Source organism: Canis aureus, chromosome 21 (assembly GCF_053574225.1).
Source record: "Canis aureus isolate CA01 chromosome 21, VMU_Caureus_v.1.0, whole genome shotgun sequence".
Lineage (NCBI taxonomy): Eukaryota > Metazoa > Chordata > Mammalia > Carnivora > Canidae > Canis > Canis aureus.
In genome coordinates this window covers 6,627,130-6,644,311 of record NC_135631.1, presented here as the reverse complement: position 1 = coordinate 6,644,311, position 17,182 = coordinate 6,627,130, and the positions used below count along the sequence as shown (strand labels likewise).

Genomic DNA, 17,182 nt, shown 5'->3' with positions numbered 1-17,182 from the left:
CATGAACATGGAATATTTCTCCAGTGATTTAGCACTTCTTTGATTTCTGTCGTCAGAGTTTGTAGTTTTGTTAGATTTGTACCTATGTATTTAACTTTTAATGATGCTAGGGGTGCAAATATAAATGATATATTTTTAATTGCAAACTCCACTTGTTCATTGGTGTTAAACAGGAAAGGAATGAACTTTTGTGGGTTTTTTTTTTTAAGATTGATTTTTTAAAACTTTATTTTTTTTTAATTTTTTTTTAGATTTTATTTATTTATTTATTGAGAGAGAGAGGGGGGGGGGGAGAATGGCTGGGACACAGGCAGAGGGAGAAGCAGGCTCCATGCAGGGAACCTGACGTGGGACTCGATCCCGGATCTCCAGGATCACACCCCAGGCTGCAGGCAGTGCTAAACTGCTGTGCCAAGCCAATCTTGGGGCTGCCCCAAGATTTATTTATTATTTGAGAGAGAGAGAGCAGGGGGGAGGGACAGAGGGAAAAGGAGAGAGAGAGACTCTCAAGCAGACTCCCCACTGAGCATGGAGCCGGATGTGGGGCTCGACTCCATGACTTGAGATCATGACCTGAGCCAGAACCAAGAGTTGGTTACCCAACAGACTGAGCCACCAAGGTGCCCCTAAAAGCAATTAACTTTTGTATATTAACCTTGTATCCTGTAACCTTGCTATGATTGCTTTTTAGTTCCAGGAGTTCTTGTTGTTGATTTTCTGGTTTCCTACGTAGACAGTCATGTCATCTGCAAACAAAGACGGTTTTATTTCTTCCTTCCCAATCTGTATGCCTTTTATTTCCCTGCCTTCTTGGAAGGACTTCTTGGAAGGACTGGAACTTCCTTCCTTCCTTCCTAGCTAAGACTTCCACTACAGTGTCCCCAAGGATGAGAGGGGACATCCTTGCTTTGTTCCTTATCTTAGCAGGAAAACTTTTGGTTTCTTACTATTAAGTATGATGTTAGCTGTAGGGTTTTTTGGTAGACATTCTATATCAAGCTGAGGAAGCTCCCCTCTATTCCTAGTTTGCTGAAAATTATAAATAGGTGTTAGGTTTTGCTAAATGCTTTTTCTATATCTACTGATATGATCATGTGACTTTTTTTCCTCCTTAGCCTGTTGATGTGATGATTACATTAACCGACTTTTGAATGTTGAACCAGATTTGCATATGTGGGTTAATAAATTCCACTTGGTCATGGTGTGTAATTCTTTTTATATGTTATTGGATTTGATTTGCTAATATTTTGTTAAGGATTTTACATCTCTGTTTATGAGAGATATTGGTCTGTGGTTTTCTTGTAATGTCTCTGGTTTTGGTATTAGGGTAAAGCTAGCCTCATAGAATGAGGATATACTTCTATCTTGGGAAGAGGTTATAAAGAATTGGAATAATTTTTTCCTTAAATGTTTGGTAGAATTCACTTGTGAACATATTAGGGCCCTAAAATATATTTGAATAGCTTTTTAAAAACTAAACTTTTTATTTTGAGATGATTGTAGATGCATAGTTATTTGTAATAAATGATACAGAGAGATGCTATACACCCTTTATCCAGTTTTCCCCAATGGTAACATCTTGCAAAACTTAAGTAGAATATTACAACCAGGATGCTGACTTTGATACAGTCAAGATGCAGAACATTTCCACCACTTCAAGGATCCCCAAGTCATCCTTTATTTATTTATTTTTCCCAAGTCATCCTTTAAAGCCATATCCATCATCCTCCTTTCTAAACCCTGGGAGCCACTGACCTGTTCTCCATTTCTATACTTTCATCATTTCAGGAATGCTATATAAAGGATCATACAGTATGTAACGTTCTAAGATTTTTTTTTTTTTTACTCAGAGGAATTCTCTGGAGATTCACCTGGATTGGGGCATAGCTTAGTATTCTGTTATTTTTTCTTGCTGAATGGTAGGTGTGTGGGGTGGATGGATGGCAGTTTAACCATTCACCCATTAAAGGACATCTGGGCTGTTTCCAGTTTTTTTGCTATTACAAATAAAGCTACTGTGAACATTTGTGTGCAGGCGAATTTTCATTCATCTGGGTTAAATGTCCAGGAGTATAATTGGTGGGTTGAATGGTAGCTACATGTTTCATTTTTAAAGAAACTACAGCTGTTTTCCAGAGTGGCTGTACCATTTCACATTTACAACAGCAGTGGATGGGTGGTCCACTTTATCTGCATTCTTGCTAGCAGTTGGTGGTATCACTATTTTTTTATTTTAGCTGTTCTGATAGGTATTTAGTGGAATCTCATTGTGGTTTTAATTTTTATCCCCCTACTGACTAGCGATGTTGAACATCATTTCATATGCTTATTTTCCATCTGTATGTCTTCAGTGAAATGTCTGTTCCTGTATTTTGCCCATTTTTAAAATTGGATTATTTGTTTTCTTCACTGTTGAGGTTTGAGAGACCTTTATATGCTTCAGAGAAATATATCCTTGGTGGGATATCCCTTAATGTGACATGTGGTTTGCAGATATTCTCTCCTGGTGCTTGTCTTTTCCTTCTCTTCCTTCGTAAGAATTACATTAACCCATATATCAAGATGGAGAGAGTCAGCTTTACTCTGTTACAAAGACAAAAAGAAAACCTAGAACTCACCACTGTATCATCCTTGGGTTCTGAGGTCTTCCCTCATCTTGACCTTTCAGAGTCTTATGCTTGCTTTATACAAAATGTCCAGGGTTGTACTTAGCAAGGGAATCAGGAAGGATTACATCTACTCCATCTTCCTGAAAGCAGAAATCAGCAAACTTTTCTTTAAAAGTTGGATCAGAGGTGGTCAAGCTTTCTGCTTTCTAGAGCCATCTTAGTTTGTATCATGGATAAAATAGGGTGAAATCCAGGCTGTAAAATGGAGCACAGAACCTCTTGCTTTGCAGTGTATTAAAGCAAAAGTTCATGGGCTGCACAGTAATCAGCTGTGATCTTTTGTGTCTTTCTGAGACTCTGTCCCTGCACTGGGACTCCTTAGCTCCCCACACCTCTCCCCTTCCTCCTTCTCCAGGGGCCTCAGGAGCAAGACTCTCCTCCTCAGGCTCTGGACAGACACTGGGGAGGGGCTCCCCGGCCTCGGCCTCAAACTGTGGAAGGAGGGTCTTGATGTCAGTCAGCTTTCATGACTGCACTTTCATGGCATGGAGAGAGCTGCCTCCTCAAGCAGGTAAATAACCTCCTCATTCTCCGTCCTCTTTCACTCAGCAGGTCATCTGGGTTGTTGTCAGAACTACCTATAAATTCTTCACTTCCCCTCATGGCTGGCGGACTTTTTGTCTTAAAAATTCTGCCATTGTCGGCAGCTGAAGTATCCGGGATGGCTGTAGCCCGTTCCAGCCACGTTCTCTCTGGAAGTGAAGTGTCCTCCACAGATGCCCCGTGAGGACTGTCCATTCATCCATCACGCTGCTGGGCCACTGAGGGTACCAAACCTCTCTCGGTCCCTCACTTCCCTTCCCTGGGGAGCAGACCAGCAGCAGCACTGGGCACTTGCTGGGAGGGCGAGCTTGGGCTCCCCAGAATCAGACTCCCAGAGGAGGCACTAGAGGAGGGCCCGGCTGAGCTGTGGTCCCACAAGCCCCTCCCAGGTCTGGGAGAACTAAAGAGTATTCAGTGTGAGAGAGGACAAAGGAGGCTGGTGGCCACCCGAGATACCCACCAGAGATGCCCGTGTGGCTGGGTGTGCAGAGGACCCGGTGGCTGCTGTTGCACACTGAGCTGGGAGAGTGACCCAAGTCTGAGCACAGCGCTTGCGGGGGGGAGGACAGAGCTGATGGAGTCCTGGAACCACGTGGGAGCCGTGGGAGCCGCAGGAGCCTGGGGGGGGCCAGCTTCACAGCGTGGGCAGAAGGACGCAAGGGCTCGGGGCCCTGCCAGCAGGGGCTGGGTAATCGGCCTGAATTCTCACCTGGGGGAGCCTTAGAACACGGCGGGGGGCCTCCAGACTCTGTGTCCCCCCCATCCTGGGCGCTGATGTGCGGCAGGGGGCAGAGCCACTGCTGGAGGGCAGGGCCCTGGAAGGTGTCCCTCCCCCTCCCCCAGCTCAGACCTGCCCCCGAAAAGGCTCTAAAACTCCAAGTTCCAGTCACTGTTAACAGGCTTGGCGTGATCTGTTGTTGGCGTGATCTGTTGCTTGGTGTGATCTGTTTCTGTCCCAGGACCCGCCCCACATCTACTATGCCATCCCCCAGGCCGCCCCTCTGCTCACCCACACGTAGCTGAGGTTTCCCAGACACCTGGCTTTCTGCCCTGGCCACATGAATTTTGCTACATCAATCCCCACCTCGGCCCCTGCCCCCGCCCTCTGGTTAGGACTTTCCTCCTCTGTCTCCCTGTCACAGGCACCTCGTAGTTCCCTCAGCCACTATGGTTAGGGCTGCTTTAGGGTTTTTGTTCCCATCTCTCTATAAAGTGCCAGCTCCCTGCAGCCAGGGCTTCTGTCCATCCTGGTTTTGATTGTGTGGGTAGTGGACTTCTCTTCGTGGTTGTGTTTGACTCACTGAAGACCAAGGTGACTCTGTGTCCCCTGGGCACGTAGACAACAGGTAGCACTCAGAGATGCTCTGGACGCTAGGATTTCCTCTGCTGCTCGTGATTATAGTCAAACTTTATCTGTTAAAACGCACTGGTGGCAGTGGTGACAGATACACACACACAGAAGGAAAGGACACCCAAAAGCCATTGCTATTTTTTATTTTGCTGCTCAAAATAATTACCAAAGGGAAAAGAATCTCCACAACAAAATCCTAACGACACAGCATCAGAGCACAGGGGGACAGGACTGGTCACCATAAGTTGGCACAAGATTATCCATCGTGTCCAAGTTTGACCTTAAGCGACATGGCACAGAGGAACCTGCCCAAGGGCATCATCAGGGCTGCTCCATATCTTCTGCGGAGACCGCAGATGGCAGGTCGGGCAGGTCGGGCAGGGCCCCGGCCTCTGCAACGAAGGAGTGCCCGTCAGAGCCCTACCGTCTGCACCAGGGACAGTGACGCTCAGCACACATGCCAGAGCCACTGTCATTCTCTGGAGGGTCCCAGAATAAGACCCGAAATCCAGGGCAACCCTTCCTATTTCTCACCTCTTACTGATTTAAGTTTCACACTTACTATGCATTTGAAACTGTCAGGCTCTTAAAGTCTCACTTTAATGAAGTATAATTCCTGTTTGGGTAATAGAGATGGGTACCTCTGAGTGAAAGAAGTTCCATATTACAAAATTCTAAACAGAGCAAAGTGACAAGTCCCCAGAAGAATCCATCTGCCCCTTGCAGGAAAAGTCACCAGGAGATTTTCCCCGGGCAGAGAGTCCCCTGCAGGTTTGGCTCCAACAGAGCAGACTTGGTTATGGGTTCTGAGCTGGAAAGTCCTCCTCTGCAGTCTCCGTGCCCACGGTTGGCTCCAAGGAAGAAGCCACCTGCCTTTCACCTCCTCCCTCCCACGCCCACCTGAACCCCTTAACTACAGCCATGGGTACAGCCAGAAAAGCACATGGATCAAAAAAGAAGTCAAGAATTAGTCTCAACTCTGCAAACTCACAACAAAATTGTAAAGTGTAAAACTTGACAAACATGTCTCTCCTGGAGAACCCCCCACCCCATCCCTGTCTCCCTTACTCGGCTCCTGGGGCACTGCCATCTCTGTCCTGGTGCCTTCCCAGGGAGCGGTTTGATGCTCCGTGCAGAGGGGCCAGGCAGAAACAGGCCCACAGGGAGGCCTCACCCGCACCGTGGAAGATACCAGGTCTAGAGGGGAGACTATTGAGATGGGAATGAGGTCCGCTCTGCAGGAAGGCTGCATAAACAAAAACTGGGATCTGAAATATGGGTCAGTTCACCTGCTTACGAGGTGTGGTCTGAGATGGCCTATAGGGAACTGCAGCACTTGTCACCCTGCCACCAAGTATGGCTCGTCCAGCGAGGGAGTGGGGCCAGATGCTCTCTCTGTCCCTGGGTCCCCCAAGGCTCTGATGACCCTCTGCAGGGACTGGGGCAGTATCCCAACCAACTGCCCTGACTTTAGGGATGTGAGCGGATGGCTGGCTACTTCCCAAGAGAAGACTACGGAATCCTCTTGATAGGCTTTTTATGTGTGCGGGGCTCTAAGAGGTAGAATTTAAAATTGGTAATATTTCATGTACCTTTGAGACGCAAGAAAGTCAGAAACTCGATTAACATGCGCACAGCGGCATTCTCCGACAGCGACAGCGGCCCGGCAAAGCCTCCTAGAAAACAGGATCGGCGTCTGCCACCTGCTGCGCGGGGCTCCGTATCTCACATCTCCATCTGCGGAGGGCTGGGCATCTGGAAGCCGGTGGACTGGCCATGACCCCTCCCGAGGGCCTTGCTTAGCACAGTTGGGGGGTGGGGGTGGGGGGTGGGGGTGGGGTCCGGTCAAGGCCAAACTCTTTTGAGGCCTTGAGCCCAGTGACTCTGCCCCTGTGGCCGCCCTGGGGCACAGGATGCTGATGCTGGGTCTTGTACTTGTCCTGGCAGCTGGCAGACCTGGCCAGGCCAGGCTGGGGTAGGGGGTGGCAGGAGCCTGATGCCCCACTGCCCTGTGTGCCCCGGGGGGGTGATGGACAGTGAGGTGACCCAGGCTCTCTCACCTGACCTTCCTTCGTCTTCAGGTGGGAGTTCCCGTTTGCCAGTGAGGCCAGGCTTCTCATGAAATGATCTGTGGTTGTCAATGGCATCTGTTTGCAAATCGGAGAGGAAAACACCTGACGGTTGTTAGTATAATTACACTCTCCTCACTCCCAAAGGAGGACACACTGGCTGCTTATAAAGCGCGTAGGCAACTGGATGGTAAAGATAAAGTCACAGTAGGGAAGCCATAGCAGCAGAGATATCATTCTCTGTGGAACCACAAACTTGTGCCAATGCCAGAGGCATGGACCTCCCCGCCCCCCAGGTGCAGGGACTCTGCCAGAGGAAGGAACCCACTGGGCCAGGAGGGAAGCGAGCGGGAGCCCAGGGCTCAGCAGAGCTGGACAGGCCCTGGGGAGAGCGGCTGGTGCAGGGAGAGGGGCTTGAGGTGGTCCCAGAGGTGCTGGCAGGTGAGCTGGGTACCTCTCAGGGAGACCACGGGCTGGGGTCCTATGGCCCTGAAAAAGGGGGGCCGCTGAAGAACTGAAGTTCAGACTGATCCGACTTTTCTAAGAGCTCCCCGGCAGTTGTGTGGGAGATGGATTGGAGCAAGCCAGCCAGAGCCGGGGGCAGGGGGGCTAAATGACCACGTGTGCACGTGCGTGCGTGTGTGTGCTCACGCCTATGTTGGCTGGTGTGAAAAGAGGGAGTCGTGATTGCAAGCAGAGCAGTCCCTTGAGAAGCTCGGAAGGAAAGCAGGAGGTGCTAACCCAAGGGCCCAGCAGGGAAAGAAGCACCGGGTTTGGGGTGTTTTGGGGGTGAGGGGGAAGAGGCCACGAGGACGGGGTGAGGGGGGCTCAGGGCCTGTGGCTGTCTGCAAGGCGAGGCAGGAGAAAGCCGGAGGCCGTGGCACAGCCCTGGGGGCAGGAAGAACCAGGCCGCTGGTGTCGTGCCCCCATCGTGGTCATTGTCCCCTGTCCCCCATGTGCGCCTACAGAAACGGGGTGTGCTGGGCCTATAAAGCGTCCTGATAAGCTCGTCTGCAGGTGCCACCTCTGGCGAGCCAGCTTGACAGAGATGTAAGCTTGATAGTAAACAAGAGCTTGTTTTCTAGCTCAAGATCCAAATCTTGACGAACAGATTAATATTTCAAAGTAACATGAATGAGGATCTTTGCGGAAGGGTTCCTTCTTTCTCTTGGGTCAGAAGCACACAGAGATGAGATGCTTTCTGAGCAACAGAGCTCAGGGTTCCAGAAGGTTCTGGAAAACCTGTGCCCTCTGAGCCCATGTGCCCCTCCTGCCAGCGAGGTCACACGACTTACAGTGACAGGACTATGTGGGGACCTGCCCTTGCCTTTGACCTGACACCAGGGCACCCAGAGGCTCTGCCTGGGGCCCCTGCTCGTCTTGGTCATTTCTATGCCCGTGTTGCTCAGAGCATCCTCCTGAACGTCAGACACCATCCACGTGGGAGAAAAGTCTGTTCAAGTGGTGGGATTAAGAGCCAGCCCTGTGCTAGTTTAAACACGCACTGTCCTTCCCAGTACGCTGGTGGGAAGGGAATGCGACCTACATGCTGCTTGCCTCCTTTCCTGGGGCAGAAGGCTGTACATAAATAGGGGAGGGTTGTTTTTCTTAGGGTTGACAGCTGTCCCCAAACCAACCATGTCTGCAAATTTGAGAGCTACGAGCATGTAAGTGATTGGAGGGGGAAATAAAAGGTCTCCTCTGGTCCTCTCCTTTAGGATACTTAAAATCCGAAGGTGCCACTGCATACAGAGGTCAAACAGGAAGCAGAGGGTGGGGCTAAGGACAAGCGAGGGGAGGCATGGAGGCACACAGCCTCTGGGTCCCAGAGCTGCGCCCTTTGGGGCCTGGGTCACTTGGAGGCAGAACCTGCCTGTGCACACCTGCTGCCTCCTGCCCCTACTAAGAATTCCACAGCCCTGAGCAAGCCCTGGACTTGGCGTGCTTATCTACACGCAGCTGCCACATAGGGGATCTCTGAAGTCCCCAGCACCTCTGGGTCCATGGGTTCTCTGCACCCTGAAGGCACTCCAGTCACACTGTGTCCAAACAGTGTCAAATCAAGGACAGGACACCAAGTATTAGTCTACTCACAGGCTGGCAAGGTCTGGGAAATGACGGCTGCAGGTGAACGCCATGCTCTGGTTCTAGGTGTGTGCACACACGCATGCACCCCCACCCACTCCCCCACCCCGGCTGCACATTTTAGCTGGTAGATTCACGGCAGAGTTACGGCCAAGGACGGCCCAGTACCCTGATGGACTACTGCAAGTTGGCAAAAGCGTCCTCCGACTCCACACTGCCCAGATTTGACCTTCTGAAGCCGAGAAAGTGCTAATGGGCAGACTGCGGGGAGCAGGCCCGTTCTGGGAACCTTCTAGGACTCAGATCAGCTGACCGGTTTCCACATAGGGCCCACTGTGAGGGATGTGGATGCACCTCCTCCCCCCCCACCTTGCCCCAGCCCAGGCCCCACACTCCGTCAGGCCCAGTGAGACCTCCACGTGTTCGTCACGCGACCCCACCAACCCACACGCTGAAGACTCTTCCTTCTCACCATCCCCTCCTACCGTGGGCATTTTGATCTTTCGGTAATAACCTAAGTCCTGCTCTGTGTTGCACAGATGCCTGAGTAAGAAAAAGCAAGGCTAGGAGGAGGGCTGGGCGGGGGCGCTGATCAAGGGACCCAGGAATTTGCCCATTTGTTGCAAGCGAGGCTTGCGGCAGGGCAGGGGGAAGGGCGCCCCCCCGGGGAGGTGGCATTTGAATCCCTGACCCCCTAACCTGCATGGAAAGCCGTCCTGCCTCAAAGTCTCCTGGAGCGCCTCCCCACGTCCCTCTATGCATGTAACAGAACGCGGACTGGCTACGAGCAGGATTCACGGAAGTGGCTCCAGTCAGCATCACAAGAGCAGGTTTGGCTCTGAGGGCCGCGCACATTGGGTCACTTACGTGGGCCAAGAAGGTAGCCAGCGCTGTTCAGGGTCCAGCCTCTCTTCTCCTTCACCTCGAATGGGAGAAGAGTCATGTCAGGTATGGGCTGCAGCGGTTCAAAGAAGCCCCAGCAGCAGGCTCGGTTCGTATAGCCCACTGCGGGGGTCTGTGAAGCCGCTGCCCTTCAGGTAATCGCAGAATTCACATCGCAAAAACATTTTTTTTTTTAACTGTCACGTAATAGGCCACGTGGTGTAAGCCTGTTAAAGCGAAGTGGATATTAAAGGAAGCCCACCAGGCTTTCCAGGCATGGTGTAGGAATTTGAATAACGCATGCACTTCGGAGGCTGCAAGAAATTCTGGCTTTGCCCCCCAAAAGCTATATTCCACATGAACACTTGCTTTGGCAGGTAATTCACTCTAGGGCCCCAACCCGCAAACGCAGGTGCACCCACTTGCTTCTAAGCCATGAGAGTACACAGGCGTGGAGGGCACCTGCGGCTTGGGCTCCCTCCCCGCCGAGCTGAGCCGCTGCTCAATGGGATGAAATGCGCCTCGCCGGTAACTCCGCGAAGCAGCCAAGCAGGGAGCCCCCGGTTTAAGGGCTGTGCAGCGAGGAGCTGGTCGTGCGCGGGCAGGGGCCAGGCCGGGGATTCGGAGCGCCTCGGCGGGACCGCGCCCCCGCCCCGCCCCCGCCGCGCCCCCGCCGCGCCCCGCGCCCCCGCCCCCCGCAGCCCGCCCGGCGCGCGACTGTGGCTCCCGCCCTCCTGGCCCGTAGCGGGGACACGCGCCCGCACTCACCGGTGCCCCGAGCCCCGGGGTGGCCGAAAGGGCCGCGGCGAGGAGCAGCCAGGCGAGCAGGAGGGCGCAGCCGCCCGGCATCTGCAAGGGAAGGCGCGGGGCGGGGCGGGGCGGGGCGGCCGGTCGGTCCCGGGCGCTCGTCGGGCCGAGGCTCGGGCGGGGCGGGGCGGGGCGGGAGCGGCCGCAGGGGCCAGGAGGCGCCCCCGAGCGCTGTGCGCCGCCTGCCCGGCCCGGACGGGGGGCGAGGGGGTCGAGGGGCCCGGGAACGTCCGGGGGGCGGGGCGGGGCGGGGCTGCCTCCCGCTGGGGCCCCGGGGCGCGCTGTACCTTGAGCGGCGGCGGGTCCGGGGCGGCGGGGGGGTCCCGAGGTCGTGGCGGGTCCGGGCGGCGGCGGCGGGTGCGGGCGTCCGGTCGGGGGTCGGGTCTGGCCGGGGGCTCACCGCATGGCGCGGCCTCGGGTCCCCGGGGCACAAGCGCGGCGGCTGGGCTCCCTCGACGTGTCCGCGGCCCCGGCGGCCGCCGCTATTTATGCGGTGCGTCCGGGAGCCGCCAGCGTCACGGAGCTCGACGCCCGCCCCCCGCGCCCCCGCCGCACCGAGGAGGGCGGGAGTGATGGTAGCGCGTCCCGCGGGGGCGCCCGCACCGCACGCTGGTCCTGAGCACCGGTGGAGAGGGGGGGGCGGCGGAGAGACCCCAAGCCCCGCGGGGGAGCCCCCCGTCACCCTGCAGAGAGCCCTTGTCACCCCCGCAGATAGCTTCCACGTCACCCTGCAGATAGTGCCCCATCACCCCGCAAGAGCCCACATCACCCCGCAAGAGCCCCCATCACCCTGCAGATAGTGCCCCATCACCCCCACAGAGAGCCCCCATCACCCCTACAGATAGCTCTCATTACCCCCACAGAGAGCACCCATCACCCCACAGTCCTCATCACCCAACAGAGAGCCCCCATCACCCCACAGAGAGCCCCCATCACCCCCACAGAGAGCCCCATCACCCCTACAGATAGCTCCCACATCACCCCGAAGAGCCTCCATCACCGGGCAGAGTCCCCATCATCCCAGGGGAGAGCCCCCACACATCAGGCCACACAGGGAAACCCTGAAACCTGTGGGGAGAGCTCTCAACGGCCCACGGCCCACATCACTGCTGTGTTGGTGAGCCCCACACCCATCACCCCAACCCAGGTCCTACCTGGAAAGAGAGGCCCCCACCCACACACTGCATTCCCTTGCTACAACAGCTGGGAGCAGGGTGCTCCGGCCACACCCTTTGGAGGAGGAGCCCTCAGCCCAAACTAGGCCAGGTGGGGTGGTCCTGGGGGAGGGGTGCGGTAGGGTACAGAGCAAGTGCCCCCTCCCCTGGGTGGCAAGTGGGTTCAGCCTCCATGAATACGTGGCCTGGAGGCAGGAGGCCGAAACCTGCCTGCCTGCTGGCCCAGCTTCACCACCTCCAGTGCCCAGCGGCCTTTGGGTGCCCAGACCCTTGTCCTGTTTGGCTAAAAAGAGGCAAACCAGCAGGGCCATTGGGCCATCTCCTGGGGGGGCTGATTGACCTCCAGCCTGGGAACTGTGGGTCCCCTCTGTATTCCACAGGCACTGCTGTCTCAGAAAGGTCCCTGCAGATGTTCTCCGTGGTTCCCTGGTGCAGGACACAGAGCTGTTTTGAGCAGGGTCAGGTAGTAGTAGAGCCCTTGGGGGTCTGGGGAACCCCAAGTGAGACGAGCCCCAGCTCCTTGAGGCAGCCGAGGGGTGGGCAGGTGGGCAGAGCAGCAGGAAGAGGCTGTCCTGTGGCAGGTGGCAAAGCAATCACACGGGAGCAAGGACCCCCCCTGGCGTACCCCATGAGTACTTCCTTAGTTTGGGCCAAGTCCAGACTGTTCTTTGCCCTGCTCACAGACACCAAGAGACATACATACAAGGGTGGCCCCTCCAGGCTTCCAAGGAAGGATGAGGCCATCAGCTGAAAATCGCCCAGAGCTCCTCCTCCCACCTGGCTGGACGTCACTGGCCACTGGGGTCCTCAACAGGGGCAGACCCGGGCGGCCCGGCCTGTAGGTGCCTGGCGGCCCCAGTTACCAGGAAGCTGCAATTCTCTCCCCACCCACCAAGCTGGACATTAGGTTGGGTGACGTCACTGGAAGTTCTGGAATGAACAAGACACAGGAGAGATGACAATGATGATGCCCCCCCCCACAGGTGTCCTACATCTTAGCCTTAGGAACCTTCCCACACACTGCGGGAGGGCCATTTGCCTCTGCACGGATGGGAAGGACGCAGGGCGCTGGAGGACTGAGTCAGGGCCCGTTGGCCGGGAAGGAAGGTGCTGACCCCAGCCCTGGTTTACCCCCGGGCGAGGAGGGGTGCTGTCCGGGAGACCTGACTTGGACAGACTGCTGGCTGTGACGGGGGTCTCAGGGGCACACTGGACTTCCTGTCACTCCTGTTTTGGCAAATGGGGTGGGAGGATGGTAAGGGGCAGGAGGCCAGACCGGGACTCACAGCACACGGTAAACCCCAAAGCGTGGGGAGGGAAGAGGGAGTAGGGCTGTCCCCCTGGCCACCTTGGTCAGTGGTGGGCAGAGGGACAGCTGAACAGCTTCCTGTGACACCCTCTTGTGTCCTGTGTGCTCGGACGTACAGGGCTTGGGGGAGTGGGCACGGGCCAGGCCACCGGTGTCCCCGGTTACCTAAGAAATGCCACCACCTTCTGACGACTGCTGGAGAGACGTGCTTTGGTTCTGGAATGCTTGCTCTGCTTCTGAGACTGAGGGCACCCCGACACGTGGCCAATTCCTGCCTTCCCGCACCTTCCATGTTAGATACCTCTTGCCATCCACCAGAGCTTGGATGTCCTGCTCTCAACTCGCTTTGTCAGGGAGCCTCTTTGAAGAAGCGGAAATTATGAGCCAAAGTCCTTGGAACTAATTAAAAAACAGACCCCAAGCCCATCCCTCCCATGGGTGGGGAAGAGAGGACCAAGTCCCACCTCGGGCTCCTTGTGGGGAGCCTGCTTCTCCCCCTGCCTGTGTCTCTGCCTCTCTGTGTGCATCTCTCATGAATAAATAAATCAAATCTTTAAAAAAAGAAAAGAAAAGAAAGTTAACAGCAGTTTTTCTGTTGGGAAGGCCTTTATTAAGAAGACATCCTGCCTTTCGGTCATCATTCTTCCAAACGTATAAAGCGAGCAGGTGGGGAGATGCACCCCTCTGCAGCACATGACCCTTACATGTCCACCCAGATCCTAAAGAAAATGTGGCCTTGGGCAGGCTGGGGGCCAGAACACTGGCCGGGAGCCAGCACTCGGGTGGCAAAGTGGGGAGAAGGCAGCCCTGCAGGCTCATGGGACAGTCGTGTCACCCTTGTGAGGTGATGTGCTTAGGTGGGGCCGTCAGACTATTTATCCATATGACAGCTCCCAGACCTTCCCAGAGGCCGAGCTGGGGGGCTGCAGGGGCACAGGTGCAGCCAGGGGAGGGCAAAGGGTTGCTGGGCCCCAACCCAAGGGGGTTGTGACTCCATTTAACACTAACTTGGAGACAGGAGCTCAAAACCAAGGTGCTTCCTCGAAGTTCCTAAGCACTTTCGCCACGACGCCACTCGGGAGGACCTCCCGCCCCATCCAGCCCCGCCCGCTGCTTCTCCCTGTTTCGGGCCAGGGGATTCTGGAAGGTGGCTGGCGACCCCGGCCCGGGACACCTTGGTGGGCCCAGAAGGGGGGCCGATGGAGCAAGGCGGTGGCATGAAGATGCTGTGACTTCCCGAGGCCAGCAGATGCATTCAGACAAGGGGACAGCACCCCTGAGATGACAGGCGCCTGCTTCCTGGCACAAGCTGTGCTGGAACCCACAGCCAGCCTTATAATGGGCGCTGTGTGCTCAGCAGTGACCCAATGGGAGTCATTGTCAACCTGTCATCTTGAGGACGGCCCAGTGTGTGGCAGGCAAAATGGATCACCATTAGAGTAATGGAAATCAAGCAGAAAGCATAATTTTACCCCCGCACCGTGAGCTGGCCCATCTTCCCTCAACAGCCTTGCTCATCACGACCGCGGACACCCAGCCCAAGGCTGACAAAGCAAAAAGAGCAGGGGCCCGGGCAAACCTGGGCCATGGCACCCCCAGGAGGGGCTGCTGCTTGCCCTGGCGCCCGGCCTGCCCTCGTGGGTTTCACAGTGTAGCGGGGCCGTACGCACAGCAGTTATACTCACAACCACCTCGTTATCATGAGAACCAGGAGGTCCGCGGGCTCAGGGAGCCTGACCCCACAGGTGAGCAGGATTGGCCAGGTGGGGCCCAGCACATTCCAGGTGGAGGGGGGAATCACAAGGGTAGGCCCGCAGTCAGGTCCTCTTCCCTTGCTCCTTCCTGTTGTCTGGAATGTGGATGTGAGGGCTGGAGTAGAGCAGCCATTCTGGGCTGTGAGGTGGTGCCTTTGGATGACAGGGATGACGGGGAGACTGGAGGGCCTTGGGTCCCTGGGCCACCACCCTTCACGCCCCTCTCACAACAGAGAGGAATGAACTTCCCTCCTGTTTAAGGCGATGTTATTGGGGGGTTTTCTATTATATGCAGCTGGAATGACTCCTAATTTGTCTTACACACAGCAGTCAACAGATGCCTAATGAATGAATTAATGACTACAAACAAATGAACGGATGTACACCTCCGGTGCTGGCAGGGAGCTGATGGTGGCAAGAGGAGCTCAGGGAAAGGACAAGCTTGGAAGAGAAGATGACAAAGGGACACAAGGACCCCGCCTACCAATCCCACCATGACCTCACTACTTCTCGGAACACCCTGCTGGCCGGTGGTGTCCAGCTGTGATGGAGCTGGTGACATGGTCTCTAGTTCTGGGTGGTGCTGGTGCCCCACAGAAAGTGGGGTTCTGTGGCTGCAGGGTGGAGGAGCAGGTTCCGCTCGGTCGGGTCCAAAACAATTATTTCCATGATTGCATGTATTTGTAACATCTGAAGTGAGCCAAGAGCACAATCAGTCCAGAACTTTCACTGTGCTGCAGTTGCCCTCACGTGAAGTGGTGGAGAGGCTGCCGGCACTTCTGGGTTCTCTCAGGCCAAGCCAGATTGGGGATGCATTTCTTTGGGGTTCGGCAGGGTGGCTTTGTCAGGTGGGTGGAATGAGGGACGTTGCTCTGGATGGTCCTGCTTCGAGTTCTGGGCTCTTTGGCCTGAGCCATCCTTGCCTCCCCACGTGGGGCCTTCCTCTTCCCTCTTCTTCCTCCCATCCCCCTGCAGCTGGCTCCTCCCCTGCCTGGGCTGGAGGCCCCTCACTCTCCTGGCTGCTCCCACCTCTCCGTGGGGTGCCCCCCCTCCCCTTCCTCCTCCATGTCTCCCCCCAGCCCCCCACAGACAGCCCATCTTGAGGAGTTTCTGGTATCCTGGATGTAGCTGCTGGTCAGAGGCTTGGCTCTGAGATTCCATCTGTGCCCCAGGGTGACTCACCCTGTTGGGTGTTGCTCTGGGGGCTCCCCCTGGAGAAAGGGGAGAGCTGGTTTTCTGCCCTCGGGGGGCCAGAGGCTGGTGACTCAGCTGCAGACCCCGGGCAGCTGCACCTGTTTCCTGGCACTTAGGCCCAGGGGGCAGCGGCCCCGGGCCATGTGGGAGCCCATCTGGCTAACAGGATGTGGGTGCTGCGGAGGGCAGGCAGCTGGGGCCCAAAGGGAGTAACTGAGTCAGAAGCAAGGGGGCGCCGCCATCTGGGGGCCTGAGCTATGCAGAAAAGCAGCCTCAGGTGACACCCAAGATACTTTAAGAGACTTCAAAGCGATAAGCATTTTTTAAAAGCCCTTAGTTGAAGAATAATCCACCTACCAAAAGTTGCACAAATGAGCGTGGAGCTGGCCGCGCGTGGGTGGGCCCACACACACCGTATCCCTCGGCCCGGCTGAGATGGGCCACCCCAGGTCCCGGGCCCCAGACCCCTCCTGTCCCTACCTGCCACCTCCTCTCAGGACAGCCTCCACCGGACCTGTAGCACCAGTGACCGACAGCTTTGCCTGTTGGGAGCTTTGGGACCGCGGGCTCACCGGGGTCTGCTTCCCCTGGCGGCTCCGTCTTTGCTGCCCCAGAGGGCACCTGTGTGAGCCGCTGCCCTGAGCCTGTCGGGGGGCGACAGTGTGCAGCTGGTGGCCAGCTCAGGGGGGGCTGGGAGCCGAATCCCTCCCTGAAAAGGTGCTGGGCGCTGGGAGGCACTGTCGATTTCTGAACGGTTGTCTTGAATCGATTTCAAGACTGAGTCTTCTAGGTCCCAATGATGACTTTTTAAAAAAAAATGTTTAAGATAAGAAACGCAGGGCAGCCTGGGTGGCTCAGTGGTTTGGTGCCGCCTTCGGCCCAGGGCCTAATCCTGAGACCTGGGATCGAGGTCCACGTCGGGCTCCCTTCGTGGAGCCTGCTTCTCCCTCTGTCTCTGCCTCTCTTTCTCTGTGTCTCTCACGAATAAATAAATAAATAAAATCTTTAAAAAAAAAAGATGAGAAACGCAAGTCCTGCCACCTGCCCTCCTAGAAGGAGCCTCTGCAATGAGACACGTGTGTTCTTCTGCAGGCTTGTTTTCACTTTGGTCATACGTGCAATTAAAAACCTAGAAAGCAAAGTGGCATTTTGCGATGCTTCTTTCTCTGCAGCTTGCCCCTCTCGTTGTACACGCCCCAGTGGCTTGCCAGCTGACGACCAGCCCTTCTTTCCGTGGTCAGGCACTACCGTGTGTAGGTGCACACGCCCAAGGACCTTCCCCGGGTGCTGGACGTCCAGTAGGCTGAGATGAACTTCCTCATGCAGGCTTCTCCCAGAATCAGA

The 17,182-nt window shown here is 55.6% G+C and overlaps 1 protein-coding gene and 1 long non-coding RNA gene across 3 annotated transcripts; one reads left to right on the top strand and one right to left on the bottom strand.

Moving 5' to 3' along the window:
• Positions 1-4,690: 4,690 nt before the first annotated feature.
• On the bottom strand, positions 4,691-10,861 carry GAL (galanin and GMAP prepropeptide). 2 transcript variants are annotated; one of them, XM_077862696.1, is made up of 7 exons: positions 10,694-10,766; positions 10,368-10,448; positions 9,585-9,639; positions 6,624-6,710; positions 6,156-6,239; positions 5,126-5,179; positions 4,691-4,955 (listed from the first exon to the last, which is right to left on the bottom strand). In XM_077862696.1, exons 2-6 carry the CDS (start codon positions 10,446-10,448, stop codon positions 5,163-5,165), a joined length of 324 nt encoding a protein of 107 aa, XP_077718822.1. In that variant the 5' UTR covers positions 10,694-10,766; the 3' UTR covers positions 4,691-4,955; positions 5,126-5,162. The 2 variants fall into 2 exon arrangements, with proteins under 2 accessions (XP_077718822.1, XP_077718823.1); XM_077862697.1 differs by lacking the exon at positions 5,126-5,179 and having other exon boundaries at positions 10,694-10,861.
• Positions 10,862-11,451: 590 nt separating this feature from the next.
• LOC144292435 (uncharacterized) lies at positions 11,452-16,979 on the top strand. The gene is made up of 2 exons (XR_013359834.1): positions 11,452-14,635; positions 14,972-16,979. It is a non-coding gene; the product is annotated as an uncharacterized LOC144292435 (long non-coding RNA).
• Positions 16,980-17,182: the final 203 nt, after the last annotated feature.

What these genes read in the sequence shown, in the direction of transcription:
- GAL (XM_077862697.1), bottom strand. Translation starts at nt 10,448, where the DNA reads ATGCCGGGCGGCTGCGCCCTCCTGCTCGCCTGGCTGCTCCTCGCCGCG. An exon ending in CCCCGGGGCTCGGGGCACCG is followed by an intron (nt 9,640 to 10,367) that starts GTGAGTGCGGGC and finishes CTCCCATTCGAG; the next exon opens with GTGAAGGAGAAGAGAGGCTG. An exon ending in TGGCTACCTTCTTGGCCCAC is followed by an intron (nt 6,711 to 9,584) that starts GTAAGTGACCCA and finishes ATTTGCAAACAG; the next exon opens with ATGCCATTGACAACCACAGA.